At 41.4% G+C, this 11896-nt stretch overlaps 1 protein-coding gene across 1 annotated transcript; it reads left to right on the forward strand.

The window, feature by feature from the left end:
• The first annotated feature begins 1411 nt into the window (after nt 1-1411).
• spz6 (Spaetzle domain-containing protein 6) lies at nt 1412-11495 on the forward strand. Its single transcript, XM_080274035.1, has 8 exons — nt 1412-1538; nt 2941-3061; nt 3593-3706; nt 6897-7058; nt 8643-8930; nt 9176-9301; nt 9634-9769; nt 11328-11495. The coding sequence occupies exons 1-8, from the start codon at nt 1412-1414 to the stop codon at nt 11418-11420; spliced, it is 1167 nt and encodes a 388-aa protein (XP_080130161.1). The 3' UTR covers nt 11421-11495.
• Nucleotides 11496-11896: the final 401 nt, after the last annotated feature.

Below are 11896 nucleotides of genomic sequence, written 5' to 3' on the forward strand. Positions count from 1 at the left end.
CAGATAAAAAAGTCCGTCTGTGCATATACATATATATATATATATATATATATATATATATATATATATATATATATATATATATATATATATATATATATATATAAAGGTAGAAACTATCCACACTGTTTTATATACTGTATATAATTATAGATGGACAGATAGACAGACAGATAGATAGATAAACTGTATTCAAACTGCCAGTGAGTTTCAGCAGCTCTGTAAAACAGCTCACTGAATCAGGCAGTTCACACACTTTCTCAAAATTACAGTCGTGTTACAAATCGTCTAATTTTAATATCTGCTTTTTACATATCAAAATGACTTTTTGCTGAACGATTACCCGTTGACCTACCTATGATTCTCAGCAGTTTTATGATCGTGGCAAATCTTACTGTAAAATTATGCATGATTCAACTTCCCAACAACTGGTTTTTTATAAACAATGCAATTATATTTCAGCAATTATAATGGCACCTAGTGAAGTGTGTGTGTGTGTGTGTGTGTGTGTGTGTGTGTGTGTGTGTGTGTGTGTGTGTGTGTGTGTGTGTGTGTGTGTGTGTGTGTGTGTGTGTGTGTGTGTGTGTGTGTGTGTGTGTGTGTGTGTGTGTAGCGGCGGCGGCGGCGGTGGTGGTGATGGTGGTGGTGGTGATGGTGGTGGTGGTGGTGGTGGTGGTGGTGGCGGCGGTGGTGGTGGTGGTGGTGGTGGTGGTGGTGGTAGTGGCAGTAGTAGTAGTAGTAGTAGTAGTAATAGTAGTAGTAAGCAAGAATTTACGTATCAACTACTAGCCCACTTCAATAAAATGTTATTACTCAATGAGTTACCCACAGAATTACCAAGATCGATTAAGCCAAGATCAACAGTTTCTGTGAAGTCAAGAAAATTAATTGATTCACTGATTTTTAAAAAATGTCAATTTCAGCTGACATGGACGAATACAGACACAAACAGACAAATTCTTAAAAACAGGATACAAACAGTACATATTATTTTCAGTTACCATAAAGACACATGTACTGTACTATTTCCACAAACTAGTTAAAATATAAATTTTCCCTCTTCTGCAACTGTAGGCTATGAAACGTTGGGCATCGCTTAACTCACTGAAGTGGAACATTTCAGTCAGTAGACAATACTTTGGTGACGTGTGGTAAAGAGATGAGTGTGTATAGCTGTGCGGCACATCTGGTTGATTGTTATGGTACACAGGTGTTTCGCCCTACACCCCCCTGCCAAACAACTCCTTACATGTACATATCCACCTAACCAATATAAACATTTGCATTGCTGCTCTGTCTTTCAGTCCGTGTCTCTAACTATATAATCTATCTATCTACCTATCAATATGTCTATCTGTCTGTCTGTCTAACCGTCCATCCACCTCTCCCTTAGGTCCTCGCCACAGTGGGTATGGGTCAGGACTACCTAGAGGGGCAGGACTACCCCGAGGGCTACTACCCGTTTGAGGAGGCTCCAGGCAAGATACCCCCAAAGGTCCGCAAGCCACCCTACCTGCAATCAAAGGTCCCGTGTCCAGGTGAGGTCACAGGGGGATGTGTGTGTGTGTGTGTGTGTGTGTGTGTGTGTGTGTGTGTGTGTGTGTGTGTGTGTGTGTGTGTGTGTGTGTGTGTGTGTGTGTGTGTGTGTGTGTGTGTGTGTGTGTGTTTCTATCCCATTCCCTCCTCATTTCACATTGACTGATTCTTAATAACTTACCAGACTATTTTTGCACATGACGCGATAATATTCATTCTAATGCACCATTGGCCAAGGTCATCTTGACTTTCCCTTTACCGGACCTGCATTGTAAATTAGACGGTTGCGTGCCATAGTCTGGGGAAGTTTGGGACCTAGCAAAATTAATGATCTTCGTGTAGTCTGTAAGCTTTAATTTAAGCCTTCTTTCTTTCTTCTACTATGGCACGGTATATTTTTTATGTAGTATGTCAATATCCACATGTGACGAGTAATATACAGAAGAACACTAAAGTCTAATAAGAAAAATAGTTGAGCTGGAGGTGGTATGGAGTTTCTAAAGTCAATGAAAGTCTGAGCCAGATTCCACCATGAGTCACTCCTGTCACTGTAGTCACGGCCCCATGCTATATCGTCTCTCACACCAGCACATTCATACCGGAAGCTACATATATTTTTGAACTGCCTGGCAAAAACCTCCGATCTCCAGGCCTGCAATGAGACGCACTAAAAACTGTTCACCCAGTCATCCCCAGAGTGGTGAGTAGTGGCCCTATTGAGAACAAAGAGGGACAACTTCTGCCATTCTTTGGCTCTTTCACCCGCCAGCTCACTGCAAACACTGAACTACTGTGGCCTGTAAGGCTGATTTAAAACCCATGGACGTCCTGGTAATGGCTGGAATCAGCCAGCCATCTGAATGAGAATTAGCAATGATTACAGTTGCTCAGCGATAGACAGTGCTGGAAGATACCTCATTTATATTTTAAAGGGTCACTAATGAATAGTGGCTTTGTATTACCAGCAGCCTTTACCACCACCCCATCGCCAACCAGCAACAAGTCTGGTAGGGCATGATTGAGGATCTAGTGTAAGACGTGTTCGCCTGAATGAGACTCACTGACAACCCTACCTTATCTTTATTTCTCCTCCCCCTCCTCCCATCCCTCACCAACAAGTACAGTCTCCATCACAGCTACATACTAGGGATTCAACACTTCACGTGACAATGCAATAAGCCATGCAGAAGGATGACCTACTCTTCATCCTTTTAGGTCGTGGTGTTTCCCTCAACAGAATCGTTTGGTAGGTACCTTTCATCTGCCCATGGTTGAGAATGCCCAGTAACCTGCATTTCACCCTACTTTTCTATCCTTCTTGTTTGGTTAAGTATGCTTGTGTTTTTAGTTTATTTATGTGTGTATCTCTCTCTGCGGATCACAATGTGAGGTGATGTGTTGCAGGAACCCTTGAGACTGGTGCACAGAAAGAGCAATCACTGGACAACCTGTGTGGTGATCTTAACGATGGTCTTCTACCACTCAACCCACTAGGAGAGTCCATCTTCGGACACTCCTATCCATTGTGAGTACTAACCACACTGTATCTTATTTGACGTAACCAAACCTAACCCAAGTTAACCCATATTGGCCCAGCCTGACCCTGAACTAATCTGGCCTTAATTACCATAGATAAACCTAACCTGACGAGCTAAACTGACCTGACGTTATCTCACCTCATCTAACCCTGCCTATTATTGATCATGTGCGTCATACACAAATCTGACCTAATTCCACGCACTTACTAAAACTCATCGGACAATATATTGCTTATACGTAAAGTTCCGTTAATTAAGACAGGGAAATTGCTGTAATTATTTCATCTTTATTCATTAAAACGCTTATCTTCAAACCAACTGATATTAATCAGCTGCTAACACATTTTATAATACATATAAAGAACAAAACCCTTGTTTATCAACACATACTTCCTCATACATTCTAGGATTTGTTTCGTTGCATTTAATTAACTTTGTTTCTCATTTTCACTGAGTTAATACAGTACCACTACACCCGCCACTCCAAGCTGCCCTCACTCATATTTTTTTTTTTTCAGCGAGTTAATAAAGAACAAGAGCCTAGACTTCTTCAGCAAGACTCTGCCCATACTGAAGGAGGATCACACCCTGCCAAAGGTGGCTAAACTCAGGAGCAGGAACGTCCCTCTTAGGTAACGACATGGCGTGAAGCTACGGGGTTTTGTAGTCAGGAAAGTAACAATAAGAATGTCAATGTTGGAAACGGTAAGAAAGTAGCCAAGAAATAAAAGTAACATCACAGGCAAAGGTGGAAGTGAAAAAATACGATAGAAAACTACTGAATTAACGAAAATGTAGTATGACTCTGGCCAGGTAATAACAAAAAACCACCGCAACCGCAAGTATGGAGTGAGGTACTGTGGACTGAGGTACTGTGGACTGAGGTACTGAGTTAAGGTGCCTTCGATCTATTTGTGCAGTTCATCACATTAGATTAACGATTCTCGGCTGGTCCATGCCAATGAGTTTTTTCCTGACGACAAAGCACCAGTTAACTGTCTGTAAATGTATGTTTAAGGGGTGGAGTATAAAAGAGCATAACAACAGTACACAACAGAATAACAAAGAGTGCAACAAATGAGTAACAGGAGCAGGTTATAACAAGGGTACACGATGACTAACAGCAGAGAAACAGAACAATAAGAGATCACAACATAACAGTATAAAAAGAGTATAACAGAAGAATAATGACCCTAAAGTAAAACTGGTGGCGTTGTGCCTGAAGGACTACCCAAAGGTTAAGGGATCAATCTATCTATCTATCTATCTATCTATCTATCTAGGGCTTGACTCCATAATTCAGTAAGGGGTGGCCGTTTGTCTTGTAAGTTAGTAGTTTTACGGTGAGAAGCATTAACCCTCTGCCAACCCACTTGTTGAAACGAAGGGAATACGTGTGGGTTGGTTATAAGGTTACCACCCAGCGTTGTAAACTGTTTCCTGGCTTACAGGAAGCCATCAGGATTGTCACCCAATGTAAAGCCACCTGAGGAGGAAAGAAGAGTAATAAAAAGTGACAGGAAAGATGGCAGAAATAGGAAGAATGGAAGGGAGACAGAAAAAGAATGATAAAGGTGAAGGAAGATGTGGGTAGCACTACATCAAGTGAGTGGATGGCGGTCACCACCACCTACCACACTCAAGGGGTTAAGGGATATAGGGTCATATTGTAACTGCCTCTGGAGATTTCGTATAAAATCTTCTATAGTGATTTATTTTGCCCACTGCACCTCAGTAGCCTCCAGTGTTCTATTGAAACAAATTTTCTTGATAATTAATAAACCAATCGTCGTGGTAGGTGGGATGCTCACTTCATATAGTGCTCCCCCCTCCCCCCTCTCTCTCTCTCTCTCTCGCCAGGTGACTCTACATTATAGTGACAGTTCTAATGCTTTCCTGTATCCCAGGAAATAATTTACTACTCTGGGTGGTAACCCTATATTCAAATGACGCCTAGTGGACCAGTGGGTTAAGGCACGACAACCGGATGAAGCCTGTAAGGGTTCTATCTGGAAGGTGGTTGGAGTTTCTTGCTCGCGTAATATCACTCAGGGGTTTGTAAGACGGGTCGCCGTTATCTTAAATGTCGGGATTGAATAGCCTAGCCCCGGACCCCTACACTCCTGCTTGTATGGGGTACAGTGGGACTGGATGTTCTTGACATAAATAACGTACAAAGGAGTGTTAAGGTCTAATATGCAAAATACACGGCAAAGGAAGAGATGGTACAAAGCCTCCCATACCATGTACAAGACGTGCATACTGTTAAAGCAAGCCCTGCCTTCAAATAAGGTAACGTTGAATATATATTTCAGTGAATCTGTTGGTCGGCGAGGCAACGAAAACGGCCTCCAACGTAGATGGCACTGGATCTAATGCTCGTGGTAAAAGCTAAACCCATATCATCCACTTCGGAACGTACAAAAATGGAAACAAAAATGCAAATGAAATTAATAATTTGTAATACACAAAATTAATCGTTAGGAAAATATGGTAGAATGCCTCCAAAGCTGCCAAGTAATTAACAAATGTTAATATTGTGTATATATCCATCCATCCATCATCCAATCCTACACTAACCCATGAGGAGCGTAGGAGCCCGGGGCTAGGCAGTTGGTCTCGACATTTAAGATGAGATATATATACTGTGGGAGGTAGGGTTACTCACCATCTACTCACTCGATGTAGTGCTGCTCTCGAGTGTCTGCCCTTTCCTCTCTTTCTTCCTGCCTCTTCTGTCTTTATGTAGAGGCACTAAAATATCATAATACACTATGGTACACAACAGTCATCCTTCTGCCTACGGACGACTTTACACTCCCTCTTCTTTCTTTCTTTTCTTCATTTCTTCCTATTCCTTCTGCCGATGGGTGACTCTACACTGAGTGACAAACCAAATCGTTTCCTGTACACCAGGAAACCATTTACTACGCTGGGTGGTAACCATATAACCAAATTATGGCGCCTGGTGGTTTAGTGGGTAATTAAGGCACTCCAGTCGCACTGAGACTGTGCAGGTTTAACCCATGGGGTGAGTGGGGTTTATTGCCCAAGTAATGCCACTCAGGGATGAATAAGGCTGGTCACTCTCATCTTAAATGTCAGGACCAACTTGTCTAGCCCCGGGCTCCTACGCTTCTCATGGGGAAATATAGGATTGGATGATGACGATAAATATACTAGTATATATATATATATATATATATATATATATATATATATATATATATATATATATATATATATATATATATATATATATATATATATATATATATATCATAAGACAGAATGATAAGCTATAATTCGAAAAATAACTGGTTACAGATGAGGTAGTATAAAGCCTTGGTAGAAAGCCTGCTAAGGTGACAAGTATATAAATACTTGTCAAGTATACCACAATACAGGTGGCATTATCGCTAGGCACTATGATGACCCACGGCACCATTACCAGGAATAATACATACACACCCACACCATACAACACATGCTCTAGTCCTGCTGTCAGCCTTTGCTGTTTTACCTTTTGTTTTCCGAACCTTTCCTACAAGAATGGTGGGAATAAGGTTATACTGACGATGTTGATGTAACAAGGTTATACTGATGATGACGATGATGATGATGATGATGATGGTAATAATAATAATAATAATAATAATAATAATAATAATAATAATAATAATGAGAAAAAGAAGAACAAACAAAAAGAAGAGGAAGAAAAAAGGAAGAAGTAGCAGCAGCAGTGGCAGTAGTAGTTACAATAACAACACATCTACTGATTAACTCCCAACCTAACTGTACGTCCACTTTCTTACATTTCAGGGATCAGTTCCGAGTCATCAGGAGGCCCATACGCTCAGTGGAGGACCAGCCCAAGCAGGCTGGGGAAGCGGAGGCCAAGGAGGAGGACAAGGTGGACGACAAAAGGGAATGGAAGGTGGAGGGGAGAGGAGCCAGGGCATTCTGTGATGATAATTGGGGACTGTAAGTATTGATTCGTGCTTCCCCCCCCCCCTCTCTCTCTCTCTCTCTCTCTCTCATAGATACACACCTAATAACACTCTTCGTTCGATCAATGCCTTTGTGCACCTGTTTCTATTACTATTATACAATACACACCTCCTTCAGCAGCCTGTCGATGAGAGCTTAGCAAAATACTACCTAACAATCTTTCTATCTGTACATATCTCTTTTATCTACCTATATATCTCTTCTATCTATCTATCAATCTACGCCCACCAAGATGAATATTTTATCTTGTGAACATACCATGACCACAGTACTGACCGCGGAATGTCCCAAGTACACGAGAAATTGCGTCCTCATGAGAGTAAAGTTTACCCGAACTCTATAAAGTTTGCTCGCATGAGGTGGAATCATCGGGTATATTGTTACAATCGCCTGTGCTATCAGATCATCCTTCGCCATGTGTGCACCCATACTTTTTGGAGCAAGTGTGCCTATCAGTCTTTCCTCCAGCGAGTCCACGTCTTTTTGTCTGGCACCGCATCCTCCGAGGGGTGGCACTGATCAAAGACATCTCCAGACATTTTCCTCCCAACTCAGTAACGACTGCTCCTTCCACAATACAGTACGACCTTTACCCATAAACTTTCCTACTTTATCCTTCCACCCTATTCTTGGTCTGCTTGTGCTTCTATTTCCAAACACTCATTATTTGTACTGCTCTTAGGTCAAACCTGAATGAGGGTCCAAGTCGGGCAGAAGTTGATGTACCTTCCCGAGAAAAACAACTTTGCAAATGTAGGCATAGTTTTCCCATGGTTCCAGGTTTGCCTGTCTTTTACCTCCCAGATATTCCACTATTTTGTGTTATAACCTGAACTAACCTCCAGACATCAGTCACTATTGTTCTTGGTCTTCCCGTCCCTCTTCCAAACAACTCACTCTCTATGATGAAGCTTTCATCCGCTGTTTCATCCTTCAGTCTGTTCTCGGATTGTCTCACCATTTCCCTTCTAGCACTCACTGTTTTACCTATTAGCTTTTACATATTTTCAAACTAAATATTAGCAGTTCTGATATACAACACTCTTTTATCTAGTCTTTATAGAAAACTGGCTGCAGCTTGTGATGATGAATTAACTCTCTCTCTCTCTCTCTCTCTCTCTCTCTCTCTCTCTCTCTCTCTCTCTCTCTCTCTCTCTCAAAATAAATACAGAAATAAATAATTAAATAAATTAAAATTAAAAATCTTTCTTTCGGTGGTAAGGGATTATGTTTATAACAGGCAGAACGAAGACAGTGGTAAAGTAATTAGAGGGTGTGCAATGCCTAAAATAAAGTACCCTTACACTTTGAAAGTGTGGATGAAATACTGACAACTGAGTAAGTTATTGTCCATGTATTTGACTCTAATTTTTAGTAACACAACAGAGGGAAGGAACTTTACATAACATTATTAAGATTTACGTTCCAATTCAGAATTACCTGCCTTACGAAAACAAAGCAAACACCAATAACATTGATTTACTGCTTTATTTAAATTATTGTTCCAGACGCTGCACGAGAACTTACTTGAATCTCGTATCTTCCTTCTGTCCACAGATTCTGTCTCATCTATAACACCGTCTCGGGAAAGAGCAACAGCGGGGCGGCCCAGGATAGGGACGACAACCAAGTCAACTCCCTGGGGGCATTTGGCGGAGGGCTAGGCGGGGGCCCTGGAGTTGGAGGGGGCATTGGAGGGGGGGTGCAGCCCCTCACCCCCTGCCCCTCAGCCGTGGAGTACATCACCCCAGTTTTCGCCAGGAACTACCAGGGGATGTGGAGATACGTGGTGCAGATCCCGTATGAAGGGTATTTCACGCAGACTGTGGAGGTTACCCAGTGCTTGTGAGTATTACACGATAGATAGACAGTGTTTGTGAGTATTAAAATATAGGCCGATGGACAGATACAGGGGGGTCTGAAACAGCTATGAGTAAGGAATAATTCGGAGGGAGGTGCAAAGATAAAACTGAAAGGGGAAACGTATTAAAATTCTGTCACAATATTTGCTGTCATTTACAGTTAATAGGAGAGAGAGAGAGAGAGAGAGAGAGAGAGACTAGACCTATAACGTGAAACCGCTCCCCCAGGTCATCCAAGTGCCACTACCTCTCCGGGTCGTGCCTGGCGTCCCCCCGCTGGGTGTCACTCCTGGTGGCCGAGGTGTATTACCCTGACGCACTCTTCCCCGCCACACCACCAAGGCCAGACTTTAGGTTAGTATATGTTAACCTTCTAGGGATTTATACCAAAATTATACAACTTGGGGACTGGCAGGATTGTAGGAAGATAAATATTAAGAAATCTGAGTTTTCCTCAAGACCCAGGGATTTTTTTTTTTTTTTTTTTTGATCTTGGAATTATTTGACTTCCCCCCCCCCCGAGAACTGCTGGTATGACTGCTGGTACCTGATATACTCTTTCCGGCCACAACACCCAAGACGGAATTTAGAAGGGGACCCACTAACATTTAAACAGTTTGCAATTTTTCGTTTATTTTTAACTTCATTGCTACTGAAGTAAATTAATACTTTCTGTATCCTTTCAGTCGAGCGGCGGTGGCCTCAGAGAAGCCTCCACAAGGGTTCCGACAACGACAGGGTCACCACCACATCACCACCACCACAACAACCACACCAACGCCACACTACTGCGACGGACACGACGAGATTGGATGCTTCCAGGTTAGGATATCAGACTTGTGGAGGAATGAGACTTGGTGACACAAGGTCTAAGCTACTGTTGGCAACACCATTACACCTGCCACGTTCATTTATGATACGTGAGAGAGGTGAACACAGTTTGACTATCGACCTCTTTCACAGTGCAGCAAGTTTTTCAGTAAACTAAACACCTAAGTTATTCTTAAAGCCATGCCTAGAATTATGCTGCCATTATTGTTATACCTACCACGTTTTTTTTTTTTTTTTTAATACGAGTTTATTTAAAGCAATGACAGGGTGTGAAAATGGCCCACAATCGATTTCATTCACAGTGTAGGTGAACTGTTAGCAAACCAATCAGCTAAGTTATTATTTACAATACCTGCCATAAATTAATACTGCCATCGCCTCTATATTTGTCACTTTAATTTATGAGTGTTTACAAAGAGTAAGGATGATGAAGATGGACTTATCATCAGTCTCATTTAAGGCGCATGCAGCTTGCCATTCAACAGATTAGCAGGGTTACTGACAAAAGGCTTTCACACCATGAATTTGAATTCCTGCTAGCACTACCAACTGTTACAGCACAATAACCACTATTTTTGCCACTACCACCATCACGGTCATACCATACAATACAGTGGCCATGACAGGATTAGTTACTTTCAAGTCAAACTTGAATTTATGGTCTCACTGTTAGACTTTTCAAGTGATGAGATCTGATATGATATACAGCGAGGGTACTCAACTACTATGTGTGAAGGTCCAGACACAGTTTCCTACGTAGTAAGGGTCCGGATGAAAGTCTTGATTCAAAATGTGGTAATAAGAAACATATAAAAACATACAGTACAATTTACTTCAAGCTACATGGATTTTTTGCCTAAAATGTTGATGAAAGTAAACTACAGAAACCATTTCCCTGAAAAAAAGAAAAATCATTAAATGTACATTCATTCTAGAAGTAACTACCCATTCCACTAGCAGCTAGTATGCTGGGGTCCACACAAAAGCTCACCGCGGTCCGGATTTGGACCGCGGTCCGCCAATTGAGTACCACTGATATACAGTAACTCTCTGACATTAGTCCAATATCCACTGAAAGGTACAACTAAGTAATGATAATGATGATGGTGATGATGATGATGATGATGATGATAACTGGCTCATTATGACTACAACCACCCCTCTGATATAACTCCACCACTATGGTTAGGATGATGCTCGTTACAGTGATGATGGTGATGAAATAAGCTGTTTGTGTGACTATAGGCCTAACCTACAAGAACCTCTCACATGTAACTCACATTACGATTGTTGTGTGAGTGATGAAGATAATCAAGAAATAAGTTGTCTGACGGTATATACCACGAAGATTAGTATGACGATAATGGAGTTACGTAGTTTGATAAATTTTGTTTCACTGATTACTCCAGTAAGTTATGAACATGATGCTGGTGATAATAATACTGCTCGTGATAAAACTGATCAGATGATGATGCCATCAATATAAGAAACATCATGATGTTCATATATTAAGCAACTGACTAATAAACACCCACGACCACCCCCTCAGGTACGACTCTACTACGACTGGTTCCTGATCCCCGGGTCGTGCAAGTGCTGGAAACAGGACTACTTCGCACAGTTCGCATACAGGAAGAAGTAACGCAAAATAAGATGAACCCGGAACAAATTACTCCCAGATCGCCGTGTGGGGTCTGTACCAACTGGGCCAGGGAAGACTGTGTTGGAAATCATAGGATGGGGATGGTACGATGTTTACAGTGTTAGTACAGGATAATACGTATATACAAGAAAATTCAACAGGAAACGAAATTACAACATGAATCATCCATTATAATGGCTGGGTATTTGGGTGAAGAAAAAAATCGTCAGGAGGTGGCCACAATAAAACACCGAATTTATACCACTGTATTAAAAGGCGTAATTGTCTGTGTCTGCTTTCAACCTTGTTAATAAAATGGGGTTTCTCCTTACTGAATAAAATCATTTGAAGTTAACGAGGGTATAAAATTAAAATAATTCTACCATTCCAGTGAAATGAATCAGGCTACAGAGACTTTAAAACAACACTGCTGAATAAAATCATCTGTAGTTCGTAAGAATAAAATAAGACAGTTT

This window comes from Coenobita brevimanus, chromosome 57 (genome assembly GCF_032717465.1).
Source record: "Coenobita brevimanus isolate Jiangsu-jjx chromosome 57, ASM3271746v2, whole genome shotgun sequence".
Taxonomy (NCBI): domain Eukaryota; kingdom Metazoa; phylum Arthropoda; class Malacostraca; order Decapoda; family Coenobitidae; genus Coenobita; species Coenobita brevimanus.